This window comes from Peromyscus eremicus, chromosome 15 (genome assembly GCF_949786415.1).
Source record: "Peromyscus eremicus chromosome 15, PerEre_H2_v1, whole genome shotgun sequence".
Taxonomy (NCBI): domain Eukaryota; kingdom Metazoa; phylum Chordata; class Mammalia; order Rodentia; family Cricetidae; genus Peromyscus; species Peromyscus eremicus.
In genome coordinates, this window is record NC_081431.1 from 611,986 (window position 1) to 631,911 (window position 19,926).

The 19,926-nt window shown below is 44.5% G+C and overlaps 1 protein-coding gene across 2 annotated transcripts in view; it reads right to left on the reverse strand.

The window, feature by feature from the left end:
• Positions 1-19,926, reverse strand: part of Plxna2 (plexin A2) — a 201,349-nt gene that overhangs the window by 59,766 nt on the left and 121,657 nt on the right. For both annotated transcript variants that reach the window (XM_059281134.1, XM_059281135.1), the window contains exons 5-9: positions 9,526-9,626; positions 6,015-6,138; positions 4,646-4,799; positions 4,029-4,125; positions 1,699-1,813 (exon numbers count right to left, since the gene is read on the reverse strand). In XM_059281134.1, coding sequence (XP_059137117.1) covers positions 1,699-1,813; positions 4,029-4,125; positions 4,646-4,799; positions 6,015-6,138; positions 9,526-9,626 — 591 coding nt within the window. The remainder of the gene's footprint in view (positions 1-1,698; positions 1,814-4,028; positions 4,126-4,645; positions 4,800-6,014; positions 6,139-9,525; positions 9,627-19,926) is intronic.

The window sequence follows — 19,926 nt, forward strand, 5'->3', positions numbered from 1 at the left end:
CAAGAACAATGCTGCTTTCCAACCCAAGGCACAGACACCAAAGAGAGAAAATTAGACTGGGGTTTGTCCCCAAGATCTTTTGGTGATCACTGAATCCTGCTAACAGGGAGGCAGTGGCTTCTCTCTAGCCAGCTCTCTGGGACTTTCAAATCTCTCACTTGCTGCCCAGGAGCAGCCATGCTTCAGTGGTTCCTTGTGGTGAAGGGGGCTGGGCCTGCTTCCAATTAGTCCTCTGGGGCTCAGCCCTCAGGTCTCTCCACCATAGTTTATTTGTCTTGCTCCCTATGACAATCTGCTTGCCCTTGCTCCAGCTGCAGGTCACTCAGGCTTGGCTCTGGATTTCTATCTGCCTGCTAGGGTGGCCTCCACAGATAGAGTTGCTCTTGTCCTGATCTGTACCATCTGTACCATCTACCTGGGTTCCCAGTTTTCTCTTCCAGTTTATGAAGGAACTTCAGAACTTTAGTAGCCATGGTGAAGGTCCATTTCTAAGACAGAAAATGCTAACCTCCTACTGCCTAGATCTTAGCTCTTCTGTAGTGGCTTGCTTCCCATGGCAATTCTTTCATTGGCCCCCAGGTTGTGTTAACCTCTGTCCCACTACCAGCAAGAAGACTAGTTTCAAACTGCCACAGAATCCCAAGCCTGAATTAATAACCAGTGTCCATTAAGATCAGTATAGCATTCCAGCAGGAGGGAGATATATCTAGAAAACTAGATACTAGCCCTTTGCTTGACTGTAGACTTACTGTGCTTCAATAGAACATTCACTCTCAGCAGTATATGAAAACTCCATGGTCACACCTTAATATCTGCAAGTTTTTCCAAAATACTGAAAAGGGGGAATCAATCTCTCTCTCTCTCTCTCTCTCTCTCTCTCTCTCTCTCTCTCTCTCTCTCTCTCTCTCTGTGTGTGTGATTATACAAGGTCTTAATTGTCTAGTCCTAATTGGCTACCCTTGGGCATGAAAAACACTAGACAAAAGGGAAATCGAAGAAGCAGCTTCATGGAGCTGAGGCATATTGGGGAAATGTGAGAGAACCAACCTTAGTGAATAATTACTAAGTGGAATATTCACAGTAAAGGTGAACAACATGATATTTTACTGTGTCAATGACAAAGGCTGGTCAGACTTTAGGGAAGGCGCTTCAACTAGATAATATAATAGGACTTTTGGCAATGCTTGGTGCTTTTTACTAGCTGGATTTCTCTGTCTCCAAGGCCACCCACCCAGTAATACATCAGAGTCAAAGAATCATTGAATTTTAGAGTTGGAAGAAAAGTTGGCATGAAAAGATGGTTGAGAGTGAATGTTCTATTGAAGCACAGTAAGTCTACAGCCAAGCAAAGGGCTAGGCTCAAAGAATAGACAGCATTCATCACACTCTCTCAGAGCATGGAGTCTGTTTGTTGGGTACGCTTCCTCTGAGCTTTTAGTTTCAACTGGCAGTCACCTTTACACTCTTGAATGTAGTCTTAGCAGTCTAGCAGATATAGCCTCCGCTGGTGTGTGTGGGGGGCATTGGTTGCTACTTTCTTGAGCTTTATAATATCATTTATTTATAACATGAAGAATCTCTGATAAGGTGACCAAGATAGGCCAGGACAAAAGATGGTTAAACCACTGGACAGACCATCTGCAGTGCAAAGGGGCTGGTTGTCTGGGATTGTTGTCATGCCACAGATAACCTTCTTACCTCTGAAACATTGATCCTGCCTTCCTGGAAGGAACAGGTGGTGGGGTCATGTGTGCAGAGGTTTCGGTACTTGCACCAATGGCAGCGGAAGGCGCTGTTGACACAGGACAGGCACCTGCAAGGAGGAGACAGTAAGAGGGTCATGCAGGCCTGTCATGAAAGAAGGCTGTTATCCTTACACCCTCATCTCACTTGTGGGAGGGTAAACTAGTGGAGCATATTCTAGTACTGAGAATTGTAGATTCTGCAGCTATGATGTTCATGGGGCCAGACAATTAGGAATGAACTGGGACTTCCGTGGGAATTATTTAACCTGTAAAACAGCAGCAGTAGGTGTACTAGTTTATATTTTCAGGAATTTTACAAGCTAGAATTTCAGTCTGATGGGCTGAAATTGGCTATGGTGGAAGCATTTAAATTACAGAAATTGGTAAATACTATGCATTATATTTTTAAAAATTTGATTGCTGATATTAATGCCAGCACACCATTGCTCATCAGTCAGGGTAGCTATAAGAGTGGAGAGGAAGAAATTAGGCAGATCTGATTATAATCTTGCTTCTGCTGCCAACATTGATGTCAGTCTGAGTAAGTCACTCGCATTGTGAATTAAATTTTTTTCATCTGTCTGTAAAAAACATTCCTGTGTGGTCCACAGGGCTGTTTGGTGTCAAGTGAGATAATGAATAGGAAATGGTTTTGGAAAGAATCATGTTAAATGTGATTATTATTTTGAAGAAATTAAATCACCTATTATTTCAACCTCTTGAATAACATTAGAGTATTAGTGATTTGGTTCACATCACCTATGTTACTGAGCTTGGGAAAGTTACAGTATTGCATTTGCGCCATATCTCTAGTGGTCCTGGCATGGAGCAATAGCCTATGCCTATGGGATAAATGTTCTTTCCACAGAGAGCCCTTCCTCCTCTTTGGGTTCACCTGGAGGCTGTGTGTGTGTGCAGACCACTCTGATGGAAACATACTGAGAGTTCTGCCCTTCCTCCTCCTCAGCTTCTATATACAACAACTTAGTACAATTCTGCTTTTCAGAACTGTACCAAGCTGTTAAGAACAGAAATAGGTCTGCAATCTGGCGCCACCTGGTGGGGTTCTTATTAAGTCTGGGTGGTAGGGGCTTCCATCCAGGGGTCTCAGACTAGTGTAAGGTATGAGGTGTGTGAGGTGATTTAGCCCATATATACCCCAGAAAGGATTCTTTTCTAGTCATGCACACCTCAGGTCCAGTCATGTCTAAAATCACCTTGTTTCTGAGTTTGAGTCAATGCTATTTCATGTACTGCATCAATGATAGATTCTTGATACTATCATATGATTCAACAAGTAAATAGTGAATATCAACCAGGGTGAAAGAAATGGTGTTTGTTGGACTCCACCAGGCTCTTCCATTGGCTGATTTTGTCAGTCATCGTAGCACTTATTATCTATGGGTCTCAGCTTACCATATTAAAAATAGGGAACTGAACTTGATACTCAGACTTTTAATCGAATTCCAGGAGTAGAGAAGGGTAAAACAATGTTGAGCAATAAAATAGAATCTTAGCTGTCGAGGAGGCCTGCTTTTTTTCTGCCAAAACTTGCTGCTTGTGACAATATCTTCCTTGCCATAGAAATCTACCACTGAATGTGGTGACATCACACTGGATTGCCATGGTAATACAGGTACTCTCACAAACAATAGATTCTGTTACCACTGCTTTAGATTATGAAGGTTGACAGGTCCTCCCTTTGAGAAGCCTGCAATTCCCAAGCAGGTTTATCTGGGGTTGGGATATAGTGGGTAGTGGTCATTTTTATCCAGTTCTGCTTTAGTCTCCTTGTCCTGCCTTTGTTGCATCTGGCCATTTCCACCTCTTGTTCCTCTTGTCTGTCTTACTCATAATATATATTGAGGAGGGATATGTTGCACACTGAAGTTAAAGCTTCTTCTGCCTCTTCCAGCCCAGGCCCTCTCACTGGATGCTGAGAGAGGCTGCTGTCCTTATGTCTGTCCTCCTTTGTGCGGATATTGGACTTCTCCACACTCACTGTCAGTCCCTGCCTTCAAAGCTACTGCCAATTGGCTGAAGTGAAGACCTCTTCTTACAGCTCCTAGGTTAGGACCCTTCTCTTGCCATTCTAGCTTTAGAACTAGAGGTAGAGTGTACTGAATGAGATAAGGGGCTGTGGTGAGTGACTGCCACTCAAATGAGCATGTACCCCCCCCCCCCCGAGACTTTAATGTGACTATTGCACAAGTCTTGCCCTAGAGGGAGGAAGTGGAACCCTATATCCAGACCCAGGCAAGGATCCTTCTGAGGCATGCTTACAGTTGGTGGGCACTGCAGTTATAGAACTTGAACTCGGTGCTGACAAAGATCTTTCCTGTCTCCTTGGATCTCAGCTGCAGCTCTAGGCCAAACCAGTCTGCAAGAGAGGACAGAGTGTGAACCTGGGGTCCAGTGAACACCCTGAGGGGAAGACCATGTCATAGAGCCTCCCAGAAGTATAGATAGAAAAAGGCTGCCTGAACATGCTTTGCCCCTGAAAATCCCTACCAGATTATCCCTCAGTAACCAATTCTATTAGTTCCTTGGCTTGGTTAGGCATACTCAATTACTGAAAGAATTTCAGAATATTAGCAGAATCCTTCAAGCCAAGTTTGGTGGAGAAAGCTCAATACAATCTATTGCCTGAATCTCACCTGTTCCTAGAAGGGACAGGAAGTGGGCACAGTGCACATTATGCATTCTCAGCCCAGGAGGAATGAACATTTTCCTCCTTGAATCGCACTTAGGGCATAGCACAGTGCTTTCAAACTCAAACAAGTTATGTAAGCCAATATTAGCATCTTGTATGTGAAGACTGGTCAGGTAGCTTCATGTCTGTATTTGTGACTCCTATGTTTACCATGACACCAATGGCTCTTTTTGCATATAATCCTTACCTTGATCCAGAGGGATAACAGGGACATCCTTGGGCCCAGGTGAGATGCAGATGACTTGGCTCCCAGACACCTGTCCCTCCACCTCAGTCAAGTTCCCAAAGGCACAGGCGATACCCTCAGAGAGGTTGGGGGCATCATTCACAACCAGGCTGAGCTGTGGGGAAAGCAAGAGCTCAGGAGAACCAGGCCCCAGGCAAGGCTCCCTGCCAGGACCAATTGCTCAGGGAGCTCCTTGACTTCGTCTATAAGAGAAGGGCATTGGTCTAGTGATCTTCCATTTTTGATGCTGAGCAATTAGAATAACAAATGGTTGTGTGGGGTCAGTGGTTTTCATAAAGATTGTTACTGTTAATTCTTCAATCTTGTCCAGCATCAGAAAGCACTTGGTATTTAAGGAAGTAAGGGGATTTGTACTAATATGCATCTCAGACCCTGCTCTATCTGATATGGAAATTAATTGCAAAGCACATATGCAAGTGAGTCATAAGCTTAAGACTTTATCACAGGCCTTATTTTGGGCTCCTTGGAATGTAAGCTTCATCAGGATGGTAGAAGACAGCAGATCTTTTCCCCAGCTACCACTCACCCATTTATTTGGAAGCTGTATTCTCCAGAGCTTCTGCTCCTCTATTCCCTCTGGGCTTTCTACTTTCCAGCAGTGCCATGGTGTGGGGCAGGAGACTCACAAGATGCACAGGGGATCAAAGAAGGGTCACTGATGGCTAAATAATGTATGCCACCTAAGAACTCTATCTAGAACAGCAGTCTCCAGCCTGGCTAAATTTGCAGAGCCTCATTTTAGTGATTAAAAAAAAACTAGACTTTCAGAATTTGGAAAGTGTTCTGAATTCAGGCCACTTTTCAATGAGTTTGTCCTCAACTTCCACAATAGGCACAACCTCCCTGATTGTTTCATTAGCATCACTGGAGCCCAAACCTCCTGGTGGGTATGAATGAACTGAAACTATGGAAGGTTCATTAACTAATTAACATTCATGAATGCTCATAAAACCTTCACAATGAAATTGCAGTCAGGGCCTAAGGACACAGAATATTTTGGGTTGTATCTTGACAGGTGGCTGAGGGCTATTTTTACTTTGTTTAATATTCTCTTTAAGCATACACTTTGAATAAGTCTCAGTCTTTCTTTAATCTCTCTCCTGCCCACCAAACACAATGGCAAGCTAAGGCTTTCTTGAATAATTAACAAACAGAAGACTGAAATGATACTATGTCCTAAGAATGTGCTGTTAGGTACTGTACCATAGGTTTTTATATTATTATTTTTTAAGCACTGAAATTCTGATTAATATGTGCAGATATTAAAGAAGTGTGCTCTGTGTCCCCGTCCTCCCTGCTGCATACTCACCAGCCGACTGTGATCTGACACAGAGATGCTGCTGGGGTGCACCTCAAGGCTCATGCACTGGCTGATACTGGCAGCAAATCGATTTGCTTCCCAGGCCCGTTGGCATTTGTCCCTTCGGGAGCACCTATATGAACACAGATTCATAAGAGGTCATGTCCACTGTCCCTGGGTAATAGAGATTTGCTGCCCCAGCACTGTAGCTTATTGCTTTGTGATAACTTTCATTGTATTCTCAGGTGTCCACTATCACATAAAGCTAAAGATGTATCAAGGGAGAGGTATTAATTTCCAACCTAGATGGTGGTTAGGTATAAAGAACACCATGCTAGTACTAGGGGATGCTCAAGTAAGTAAGTAAGAAGTTTAGGGTACTTGAGAAGCAGGGCTGTGAACATGAACTCTGCAGCTAGAATGTTAGGCTCTAATACCAGGCCTGTTACCTGCTAGCTGGATCCCACTGGACAAGTTACTTAATATTTCTCTTCTCTGTTTCCTAAACCTTAAAATAGCAAGGATGATGATAATACCCTACCTTGTAAGGCTATTCTAAGGTTAAAGTGAATTAGTACTCAGAATGCAGCCTGGCATTCAGTGGATGTATCCCTGTGCTAGCCCTTGTGATATTGATATTAATAATAATGATTAATAACATTATCACACACCTCCAAGGTGTTAGCAAGCAGGAGAGGGTCTTAGCTGTGAGATAGGATCCATGTGATCTTTGGCTGGATTAATGGCTCTTTAAAGGAAGATACCATGTTTTATTCAACAAAATATTCTGTCACAAGGTATATTTTAAATAAATGTTTGTGTCATGAAATAATGCTTTAAGTCAAAGAGACAGACAAAGCATGTGTCCAGGGCTGCCTCTGTCAGAAAGCCCATGTGGCCATTTCTCCTGACATCTTCATCTTTGGCTCCAGGTTCCTCATTCCATGCTGGCAGGTAAGTAACGCGAAGCTTGGGGCTACTACATGCTGTGTTTTATGGATCAGGTTCAGTGCTGGTGCAGCTCCAAACCAAATAACCAAACAGGACATAGGACTACTGTAATCCACAATCAAGCAGTAATTCCTACTCTGACTCCCCAAGCTCCTCCCTTCTTCCTTTCCAAGTACATAATGGATCCAAATATGAGTGCTGTCAAAGAAAAGAATTATAGAGGTTTAAGTGAATTCTTACAATAGCTTTAAAGTGGGCTGTTGACTAGAGCCTTTATCTCACTGACTCACTGAAATGGTTCTTTTTATCTTTTCTTTTTTTAATCATACTATTTGTGGCAAGAACCCTAACAGAGATAAAATAGTCTGGGAGACAATAACACACTTGCAGGGGCAAGTCATACAGAAGAGACAGGAAGGTTTCAGTTCCCCTAGGACCCAGAGGCTCTCAGTCATCAGACCATTGCATCAATTCTCTACTTCTTTAGAAGAGGCTGGCTTTTAGGCCTGGGGCTGAAGTTGTGGGTCCTTACTGCCCTGCTAGCTGGGCAGTATGGGAGGGTAGGTGGAAGGAAAGTCAAGAGGGTCCGCTGAAGATGACAATGTCAGGTAATGAGAAACCTGAATATGAAAGGTGCAGCTCCTGTCCCCATGCAAACTTGGTAGGTAGAATGGCTAGAAGGTGCGTGTAGTAGGAATTTACTTCGCCCATGACCTTGGACTATCTGGCTTGATAGAGGCAGTGCTTCTTATCTGCCACTTAAAAGGGGGGAGAAAGGGAGTCGAGCTCTCTTGGGTGGCAAAGACCTGATCAGATGGCATGAAGCAGCCTGTGATTGGTCCCCAGCTTTCCAAGGACTTTGCAACTGGATTTACCTTATCCTGTATTAGTGAGTCTGTTTTCCCCATAGAACACCTTAATAAATTGATATAGACCATTGAGGCTCTCATTACAGGTGTGAACCCAGGTAGGTGGGGAAGATTCTCTGAAGACAACTGAGGAATTCAGTGGGCAGAGGAAATTGAGGCTATCTTGATGGGACTCAGTCATTCCAGAAGACACAGCTGGCCTGGACCAAAAGGAAGATGAGGTGTTCTAGGGTAACTGAGAGATGGGGTCATTATTGATCCATCCATAGGTGCAGATAGAAGTTGGTGAAAGCAGTGCTCTTGCTGTGAATAAATAATAACCCCAATCTGTAATTCTATTGTGTTCTTTCTATATATGCAAAGTGTAACAGGCACTGAAGCCTGGAGAATGAGGCAGGGAGGGAAGATGGGGAAGGAGGTAGATGGCCCAGGTAAGAAGTGACTACTGCGGAGTGAGAGGGCTTAAAGCCTGGGACCTTCTCACAGAGCTGTGAGTGAACTGTCAAATTCCTCAGAGAAAGAGCCTGCAGATTGTTGGGTCAGCCTCACTGAAGGCAGACAAACTCTTGGCTTTTCCATTCCTCAGCAGAGTGGCTAGCTCTGGCATCTTGACCACCTGTCTGACTTACATGAAAACATACTGTCCAGGTTTTGTTGAGGTTGCTTTTGTAAAACTTTTTGAGAAGTCTCATGCTTCCAAAAACCCAAGCAGGGACTCAATCCTTTGTCAGTGGGCTCAAATCCAGTCCAGATTTTGCATCTGTGAAGCCTCCCTCCCTCCCTCCAGAGCCCTCCCAACACCTGCTGCAGAGGCTGAAAGCCAAGAGCTATTGTGCAGGACCCTGAACTCTGGCCCTCTGCCTCCGCCTCCACCCCAAAACCCAGCACATTTCATAGAGACGCTTTGGTAGCTGGCGTGGCGCCATGGAGTTTCCAACACTATTGGGCAACAGAATCCCTAGCCAGGCCCCTGCTTTAGGGCTTTCACCCTTTTCTCTTCCTCTGGGCTCTTCGAATTAGGAAGTTTAAGTGTGATTTTGCATTTCTATTGAGCTGTTGTTCAATGGTGGGGATCTATCTGAATAGGGATATGAGGCCAGTTGGATGCAATGCAGATTTCTTGGAATCATGAAATAATGAGGCCAGAAGGGTCCTCCTAAGGGTACAGAGTCCTTAATAATTATTTTGATTTGTGTTGCCTTTTTTTTTTTTATTTCCAAAGCATTTATTATTTCATTTAGGCTTTGCTATTCACCTGTGAAATAGGCACTTTCCTTGTTTAGCAAAGGAGAAACGTAGACCTGGAGTTGTCCGGGCACTCACCTAGGGTCACACAGCAGCTAGCTGGAGTGCAAATTCCAAGTTCTTTGCTCTACCATCCGGTCTGTATGCCTTATCCTAGCTTCTTGTCCAGCCACTGCAAGAGGCTTTTGGAAAATTTAGGGATTCTACAGCTGCCCTGTGATTTCTCACAATGACATGAGAACATAATCATGTGTTTTCAAAGTAACTGAGAAGATGAGCAAAGGACTGAATTCAGGAAGCAAACTGTGTGGCCTCTTCCTGTCTTCCACATTGTGTCTCATTTATAATCGCTACTGTTCAAAAGAGGGAAATTCCTCTACTGTCCAGTCCATCATACCAGGAAACCTCCCAGTCTTTTGCATGCTGGGACCACCTCTGGAATACCACAAACTTACATGTTGTGCAGGGCACACCAGCCACAGTGAGGATCCCCTGAGCTTAGACACTCTCCACAAGTTGTGTACTGTTCACATGATTCAACAGGGACCCTGGTGACCTGGCAGAGAGAGGAAGGTCAGGTTGTGACAAATTGAAGGTGCGTTTCAAAACTCTCCTTTATCCATGCCCCCTAAGGTGTTCCTATCTCATTTTGGGTTGAGTCTGAAGAGGGTAATCCTAAACAGAACGTGTCTGAATGGTAGCTCAGGACTCCTTGAGTTTACTAAAGGTAGAAAGGAAATCCTCTATCCTGTTGCTTCTTTCCACCAGTGTCTTTTTGGGAGCCTGGCAAGTCCCTGGCAAGTGTTAAAAAATGGTTAACTCTGCTGAAAGGCTATTGAGTGGCACAAACTCATCTCTGAAGAGCTTTCAGCTGGGCTTGGGCTGAGACATCCTTTCTGCACAGCACACATGGGGTGGAGGGAGAAACTTTTCCCATCAAATAATATTCATAGCATGGCACTAGCACTTTATAGCTAACCAAGTTTACCACCTGGATCCAATTATCTCATTCTCTGAAGTCTGCATTCAGTTTCTCTAGTAAATCTCCCATTCTTTGAGAAGTCTGGCTTAATGGGAACCTCCACAGAGAAGCGCCGCCTGTTTGATTCTGCTTTGCCTGACTAGTGGGAATTTGCCCTCCCCCCCCATAAAGCACAGCTTTTGAAACCCCTCCTGGTTTTCTGGAGGGGCTTGGCAAAGGCCTGAGCTGTGTGTGTGTGTGTGTGTGTGTGTGTTGACACCACTCTTCTGCACCTGCCCAGCACATGTGACAATAAAGGCCAGGCAAAAGGGCTAGATGACTGAGTTTTCCATTTAACATATCTTAGGTGTCTGTTGTTGGCTAGGTAAGAGGCTTCTGAGTTGCAAAAAATGCATGCTGGGTTGGAAATACAAGCTTATTTGCTGGGCCATAGAGGACAACCACCTGCTAGAAGTGTGAGCCCAGGTGAACACATGACACTTGTCCAATGATAAAATGAACATTCTGCCACTGGCAGGAGACAACAATGTGAGGGGAACATGTTTACAAAATCCTTCCCAGAGGGTCTGAATGGATCCTAACATGGTAAACTCAGTGAAAGCTTATTGAATGTCAGCTCTGTGGTGGCCTTGATGTTCAGCAACAGAGAATCCACTGCAAATGGCACAGATTCAGCCAGAGCAAAGCCCAGGAGTCCACTGGAACTGGCAGTCCCCAACTGATATTTGCTTTGTATGTTGCTCAGCACTGGAGTCAGGATTGGTGTGAGCATCTAGTGCCTTGGGAGCTCAGAAGAAGGGGCATCCAGGCTAATTTGTCAGGAAGATGGAGACAGAGGTTATGGGCGAGTCTTCAAGGATAAGAATGTATCCAGCTGGGCATGCTGACACATGTCTGGAATTCTAGCACTTGAGTATTGAGTGTGAGCTGAGGTAGGAGTATTATCTATAAGTTACCTAGCCTGGGCTACTTAGTGAATTCCAGGCCAGCCTAGGTTACAAAGTAAGACTCAGTCTTATAAAATAATAGGAATAGTAGGAGAAGGAGGAAGGGGAGAAGAAAGAAAAAGATGATGAAGAGAGGAATCACTAGGTGGAGAGACCCAAAAGACTTTCCAAGCTGAAGGATTATCATGGGCAAAAGCAGTCAAGGAAAAGTTCATTCTAACTTGAACTTGCAGGCATCTTTTCTCATTCATTTACCTTTAGTACACCATACCAATACAACTGAGTGACATGCCCAGCCTTAAAATCAAACTCTCTTCAATAAGGAAATAAGATGTAGGGAAGGTAAGCATAAAATCTGGAAATCTGTCTTAAAAAGTATATACTTTAGGCCGGGTGGTGGTGGCGCACGCCTTTAATCCCAGCACTCGGGAGGCAGAGCCAGGCAGATCTCTGTGAGTTCGAGGCCAGCCTGGGCTACCAAGTGAGTTCCAGGAAAGGCGCAAAGCTACACAGAGAAACCCTGTCTCGAAAAACAAAAAAACCAAACCAAACCAAAACAAAACAAAAGTATATACTTTAAATGTAGCTTGGGGAATCATTGCTTTAAAAACCTCAAGCATAATATACCTGAGGATTTGGATTGATTCTAAATCAGCCCTGTGTGAACTAAGAGGGTGATGTAACAAGTAAAGAAGCTAATGATATTATGGACTACCAAAACAGACTTACAGTGTCAGCATGAGAAGCCTTGACATAAGAAAATCATAATGGTATGATTTTCAATAGTCACTTTGTCCAAAATGTACCCATCATGGGGATGGCTGGCAGGAAGAGTGGTCTTCCTCTGGGAGGCTATGAAAGGGACTTTACCCTGAAAGGAGGCTGTGGCCCCTTACAATTTGGATATCCAAGAATTTTATCTCTCACATTTTACTCACTATCTCTGAGATTATAGTTTCTTTCTTTCTTTTTTTAAAAAATCAGGCTGAGGCAGTCGGGTCTCTGTGAGTTTGAGGACAGCCAGGTGAGTCTACAGAGTGAGTTCCAGGACAGCCAGGTCTACACAGAGAAACCCTCTCTTGAAAAACAAACCAAAACCAATTTTATCTTTGTGTGTGTATATGTGTATATGTATTTGGAGTGTGCGTGTGTGTGTGTGTGTGTGTGTGTGTGTGTGTGTGTTTCTACATGCAGGCATGCATTTACCATGGTGCACATGTGATCAGAAGACATTTTCAGGCACCAATCTTTGCCTCTCACTTTGTTGGCAGCAGGGTCTCTTTGTTGTGCATTGAGATACACAACAAGCTAGCTGGCCTGTGAGCTTGCTGGTATCACCTCCCATCTTGCTATAGGAGCAACGGGATTCTAAACCATGCCACAAAGTCCAGCTTTACATGGATTATAGGGATCCGATCTCAGATACTCATGCTTGTACAGTGAATGCTTTGCCTACTGAGCCATCCAGCCCAACACTTGTACATTTGCCATTTGAAAGACAACATCCAGCTATTACTATAAAAGAATAATCCTTGAAACTTGCTCACAGTCAGCAATACCTACAAGAAGCACCTTTCTAGCAGGTGCCTCCTAGAGAAATAGGTCCCAAGTCCAGGCCTGATGATTCTCAATCTCTCAGGATATCTGGGACCCCAGGGCCCAGTAGGCATCTGTTGGATCCCTCTGGTCTACTCTGCAAGGTCTAAGAGCACCAGTCTAGTGTCCATTCCCTTTCTTGGGTTTTGGGCTCCTTGTGAGTGATGTCTGCATCTGGCTGGAAATTAAAACAACTGTCTGCATTGCATTCGGCCCGTCTGTCAAAACACAGCCTGGCTCTCAGCAGCTGGGAAAGGGGGCCCTGAATGAAAGCAGTGTCTCCAGCAACAAAGACCACTTTCATGCCAAGTGCCATGGAGATAGTGAAACCCTGTTCTTCTCCAAACATGAAACCAACAGCACAACTATTTTTCCTATTTCCTGGGCCCTCCTGGTGGGATTTTTTTTAAAAGGCAGAGTAAAGTGAAACAGGAAACTTAGAAAGAGGGCGGGCTTGAGAACTTGCATTATTCTTTATGATCTACTAGGTAGGCACAAATCAGAGGAACAGCTGTCACAGTGACTGGGAGGAGACCCTTAAAGAAAGAAAGGCTCGTGGACCTTCCCTGTCCCTACCTTCATGTAATTTTAGTTTCATTTTAGTTTCATTCAGTTCCATTAGCTAGCACTTGTTGATCTGATACTCCATATAGGCTGGTAGTACACATTTCAGGAGAATAAAAACAAACAGTATTACAACACAGCTACTACTTCAAGCTGTACATGAGCTGTCATAAGACCAAAGTGCTGTATTCTCGGGGTAACAAGAAAAAAGGCAGAGGGGATTCTGAGAAAAGAAAGACTTTGGTATCTATACTGACTGTCTAATAGGATCACCATTAGCCCCATGTGGCTGTTGAATATTTGAGAGTACTAGTCCAAACTGAGGTGTGCTATAAATACCCAATGAATACTGATCCTGAAGATTTAGGAAATAAAAGAAAGCAAATATCACACTAGAAATTTGATACTGACATCTTCAAAAATTAATGTTTTGCATATAGTAGGTTAAATGAGATCTTCTTACTGTTTGAAATATAGCTACTGGGGAAGTGGCAACCAAGCCTGCAACTTCTGTCTATGGCCCACATTTGTTTTCTTTCTGCTTGTGCTGCCAGGAGGTTTTTGTGTGAATCTGTCATGGCCTGAGTCTTATAGGATGAATATCTTTAACATATTTCAGAAGGATAGACCCACAACCCAGGAAAGCAGAGTCCCTTAGGAGCCTGTATGAGGACAAAGTAGTAAGAGTATAAAAAGTTAGAAAGGTGGTCCTGGTACCCTTGGGAAGGCTGGGGAAGAATTAGATTATCTCTGAGCTCTTTATCCTGTTATTCACAAGCCAAAAGAATATCTTTCATAAATAGGTGGCTGGGAGGCTACCAAGGAACTGTGGTTCTCAATGCATGGTCCTTGAACTGCAACCACGTTATCACCTTAAGGTTAGACAACAAAGTCTGGGTCCACTCAGGCAGAACTGCCACCTCTCCAGTCGGTTTGCAGATGTGCTGAAGTTTTAAAGCTTCTTAGGACATCTTTAAACGGCAGGTTGGAAACCCAGGCCCCCAACCAAACTGCCCTTGGGCTATGGCAGGAAGTAATGTTTTAAGAGCCTGGATGCAAACAAAAAAACTCTGGGAACCAAGTTCAATCAAACCTGGGGAGTTTGAAGAAGCCCTATGTGGAGCCCCAGGTGGCAGTCTTGTACTTGCTAGGACCAATTGGGACCAGGCTTCAGGCTACAGGAGAATGGGCATTTTCTCCTAGAGTGGCCATGATATGTGGAGGGCAGGGCTTTTCCAGGGCTGATTCAAAGTTTAATGAAATACTCCTTGATTCTTTAATCAGTGTTTGCTTATTATTTCATTTTAACTAGGCCAAAGCCCATCCAGTGAGTGCTGAGATCTGAGATTCCTGGGTTGTCTTAGGAGATCCTAGATGAGTTGCATGGGAGAGTTCATATAGAAGGGCATCATCTCCTGCCTCTGCCTGCCCACTGCCTCCCTGGCAACCCAAAAACTGCCTGTGACTGGGTTCCACCCTCACACTCCACATTATTTCCTGTTTGAGCTTATGTCTTATAATTACACTTCTAATGACTATAACTGTCCTATTAAGTCATTTACTTAAGAAATACTCTTAATTAAAGATGACTCATACTATGTTCTTGGCTCCTATGGTCCAGGGGCCCTGCATCCTTGGTATCTTCCGGGACCTTATTTAGTAGGGCTGGACCCATGTAAGAATGAATCAATGGGGTGTGCATGTGGGATCCTTTACCCCAACTCTCTCCACTCAGTACATTGGGCACCCATCAGGGACATCCTAAGATTATGATTGGCTATGGGGACAAGTCTCTGGGGAAAGCTACTGGAATCTGCCTTGTTCCTGAAGGTCTTGAAGACAACTCCTGAGGCAGGATGACTCTGTGATCTTGGTAGAACTGTCACTCTCACACTTGACAGAGGCTCTGGACAGTTCCTGTCCACAGAGAAATGCATAAATCTCCAGATGCAAGAATTCCCAGGAAAGACAGAGCACTAGTGCTCATCCCTGTATGAAGACCTGGAAAGAGCAAAATGGTTCTAATACCTGGAGGGACCTTCCAGAGAAGCACCTGACTTGAAAGTAGAAACCCTCTAGGATATAAATGATGCCTGAATCCTCGGGTCTCTGAGGTGGTAAGTGAGCCTTTGGGTCATACTACTTTGTGAGACAAAAGGGGTGTATTCTCTACCCTGCTAAAGCCCATAGTTCAGTGGGAACCAAGACTCACTGCAGTGGAGTAGATACTACAATGAAGGTAAAAATCAAGGTACAGTAGTGGCTGGGAGGCCACAGCAGTACCTCACCACTTGCTGCAAGGGTAGCAGCTGGAGTTCAGTGTTCAGAGTTTTGCAGGATTCCTTTGGGATCATGTAAGTGAGAGACAGAGGAGGAGGGAGAGGATAAGGGAAAGCTGTTCCCCAGACACTGAGCATCTAATCCTCTGCTTCCCTGGAATTTGCTTGCCCCCTGCCAGATGGGACACCTGTTCCCACATGTGTGCCCTGCTCTGACACAATGAAAGGAACACAGGCCTTCTCCATGGCTGAGAGCCAGGTGACAGCATGGGAGGTGTCATAGACAGCCTGGCTGGAGCATGCAGTTGGCCTAGTCAACAACCCTCTGGTCCCCAGAGCCAGGGGCAAAGCACACAGCAGCTGAGACTGATGGAACTGACTCCCTGGCCTCTTTCCTTCCTTTTTGTCATTTGGAGTAGTCCTTCCCTACAGATTGTTTTACTCAAAGTTTGTAGGATTTCAGCTGAGTCCATTTTCTCCTCTTTCCCCCATCCCAACCCCGACTTTGAGAAATTATCTGACAGTCATTGATATGCAGGCGATTACACATTAGAGAATGATTTCCTGGGTGCTGTGTAGATAAAGGCCCACAGCACAGTTACAACAATACCACAAAGGGAGTTACATTCACAGGATGATCTCATTTGATCTGCACAACTCCCCAGAGATCAGGCCATTGGGTTTTATTATATATTATGATCCAACTAGATCCAACAGAAAATTAAGGTTCCAAAGAGCTGTCTTCACTGGGTCTCACACTGAGTGGACTTTTACTCCCCTGGGACAAGCTGCATAGGCTCCTGCTATGGGTTAGAAAAGGTCAGTTCCAGAAAAGAGAGGATGGCCAGATCTGAGGCAGAATCAGAGTAGGTCCAGGAGGTTGGAGGCAACCTGCAGCAGGTACTCAATGGTGCTAGCTGATAGGTACTTTTTTTTTTTTTTTGAGGCTTGTCTGATGTCTTGTTGGCACTGTTGCAATTTGTTGCAAAAACTATGAAGAGCCCAGTGAAGATTATACCTAGCAGCTAAGGATCTGTCCTACTTTTACACCTGATGGTGGCCAAGGTCCTTACAGACACCAAAAGACTGCTAGTGGTCAGGAAGGCCCATTCTAGCCTCTAGCCCTGATTCTCTCAGGTACACACGGGATAGCCACTCTTACGACCAATTGTACTACAGCCCCCTTGGCCCGTTATGTCTCCATCCAAAAATAACCACATGTCTCTCTTTTCATGTTCATGGACAAAGCTGATTGAGTACTGGATATCCAAAGCTACTCAGGGGTAGGGTAAAGGCATGGAGGTCCCAGACCGATATGTCTCTTCCTTGGATCTGTCCCTCACTACAGGGAAGAGGGGTACTGGGGACTCCCACTGGTGGCTCACAGATTGCTGGATGACATCAACTTGCTCTGAGCTTAGGAGTTAACACAGGTTGTAGAATGAAATGAAGCAGCAAGAACAATATACCAGTAGCTTCTGCTGACCTAGTAGCTACCACATGCCAGGCACTTGGCCTGTTACCTCATTTATCCCCTACACTCACCTTGTAGAGACATGCTTTTAGTCTTGTCTTCCCATTAGAAAACAGAGTCTGAGATCAGGTAACCTGTCAGGGTCACATGTCTTGTAGGTGGCAGAAACTGAGTCCAGCTCTGTCTGCCTCCCACATAAAGACAGAGGACAAAAGCAAGAATTAAAGGAAGGTTCTCCTTCCAGGCTGCTCCATGTCTGGCTTCCAGCACACCCTTCCTGCATGCCTCTCTGCTCCTTTGCTTTCCTACTCCCCTGCCACCCTCCAGAGACAGGGTATCTCTATGTAGCAGCCCTGGCTGTCCTGGAACTTGCTTTGTAGATGAAGCTGGCCTCCAACTCACAGAGATCTGCTTGCCTCTGTCTCCCAAATGTAGGGATTAAAGACATGTGCCACCACCACCCAGCTTACTTTCCTGCTTCTTAACAAATGTTTTAGTTGGTGAATCAGAAATCAGACAGCACAAAATGAGATAAGTTAAAGAGGGAGACAAATTGGGGAAGAAGAAGGTTTGCTGCTGAGGTATTTTCTAAGCTGATTATAACCAGAACCATAATGGAAGAGCCATGAGCAGATCCTACCCATATGAAACTCGTGAGGAAGATCTGTCTCTTAAAAGAATGCTTTGATTTATGTCTGGCCTGGGATTTGAAGTGTGGCTCTAGGCATTTGTGATGACCATATCAAAGTGGGGTAATACTACCAGACCAGATGATCTTGGGAATTCCCCAGCAGCCATCTTTCCTTCCAATCAACATCCACTAATGAAAAGAGATCATTATTGTTTATCCTCATGACTAGATCTTTTTCTTTACAAATCAATAATCATGTCCAGATATCCTTAAAATTTCATAAAGCAAATGCCACCAAGGCCCTGCCTATCCTGTAAATTATGAAAGTCTTGTGAACATTGACACTAAAAAAAAGGAGGTACCAACTCCAGCAACTCAGAACTGGTTCTCAAGCCTCTGACCACAGATACAGAAATACACAGCTTCCTGACCCAGAGCTGACCTGAGGCTATGTCCTAAGCCTTCTGACTATCTCTAGATCTGAAAGTAGAGTACAGTTCAAAGAGAAAATCTATTTTTAATGACTTGGGTGAGAAGGGTAGAGTGGCTGAGTAATTCAGAGTAATTAAAGCTATCTATCACTCGGAGAGAAGTACAAACTTGGTTGAGATTTTCAGAGACATTTCCCCCTCTTTCATAAATTCCAGCAGAGGCCCCACAGAAGATGGAAAGAACACAAGTACCAAGCCTCTAGCCCCAAACAGTGCAATTTAACCTTCTAGTGACCAGAAGCCCCCTGAGCCCTTCTCTGGTATTGCAGCCAGGAAGGCCTTGGCCTCTCTAGGAACTCTCTCTAGAGCAACACACCATGTTGGTTAAGAAGTAGTTAGAAGACAGTCTCATTTCAAGTTCAGGTCCTGCTCTCATTACCTATGGGGTACTAAGCTTATACATCCTTGAGCCTTAGTTTCCTTCCACACAATGGAGATAGTAATAGTATCAGTTCAGCTTTGAGACATATGTGACATCTCTTCACAAATGGCCTTGTACACAATTGGTGCTCAGCAGTGGTATCAGCCAATTCATTCTCCAACAGCAATCCTCTTGAAGTTGGCAGCATGTGTCAGGAGGCCCTGGCTTTGCAGTATTGCCAGTGTCTTTGAGCATTACACCTGGCCTTTCTGGGCTAGGACTCTTCTCTACCTTAAGTGGGGAATACCACGCGTGGAAAATGGTGCAGCCCCTCCAACCACTGATTCCTGATATAATCCCATCATTGAATCCATGTCTAGGATCCAAATGAAAATGAAAATTAAGCTAAGCCTCCTATGGGTGAAGAGAAAACAGGTAAGGGAAAACAGAGTAAGTGGAAAGGCAAAGGGCAAAGCACATGTCCCAGAGTCTTTTAATACCACACTGTTTTTTCAGCAGGACTCCTGGGCTGGAAACAATAGGGAGGTAGAAGTGGGGCCTTTTCTAGTTTAGAATTCTGGAGGGATCTACAGAGAATCAGTAATGCTGGTGCTGTGTTGTCTCCATGACAACAGTGGATTTATTCAGTTAGGGAAAGCAGGTGGGATAGGAAGCAGGGGATGAGAAGGATTGAGGAAAAAAGGACCCAAGAAATAATTCAAACAGATCTTCTACCTGGGAGCCAGATTAGCAATGTCCTGGGATTAGCAATGTCCTAGTTCCATATAGGGCTAGCATCAACTCATGACCAAGGAGGGGAAAGGCAAGTGGGAGGGGTGAAGTAATGAGGTAGCGATGCCCCCTTTACCTGGCTATTCCCATCCTTGTGTTCATACTGGAGCCTTGCTTAGAACTGGCTTCAGTGAAGCTCCTGGTCATGGGGTCCAAGTCCAGCTTTATCACATTGAGCTCAGCTTTATCTATGTTGGGTTCCTTCCCACTTAATAGGCCCCGGGCTCTGGCTTTGCCCTCTTTATTCATGGACTTCCAGTCACTAGGAAAGTATGAGAGAAAGGGAGGCTATAAAGCTAAATTTGTCCCCAAATCACCTTTAAAGGAGAAACTACCTATGGCTTTTGGTGTAGGAAGGTGAAGTTAGGGGGTCAGACATGCCAAGGAAAGGACTCCAAGGCTAGTCAGGGACCCAGGGTAAAAATGTCTCTGTAGGTGACTAAGGAGAGGGCAGACTTTGGTGTCTAAAATCAGCTCTCTTTGACAAAGGTCTTGGCATAATTCTCAGCCACGTTCCAGTTTCTGCCTGTAGGTGCCTAAGCTGAATTTCTTGTTGTGACATTGGCACTTGAAGTTACTGTTACACACATGTGTTCTCAGAGGATCCTTGTTTACAAATCTTCCAGCCTTGTTCAATTCCTGGGATTAGCTTTTAGGGTTTGAAGGAATCCAGGCTGAGGTTCCTAGCCTGTCTTAACAGAGAAAGATGATCCTTCAGATGATACAAATGGAAGCAGAT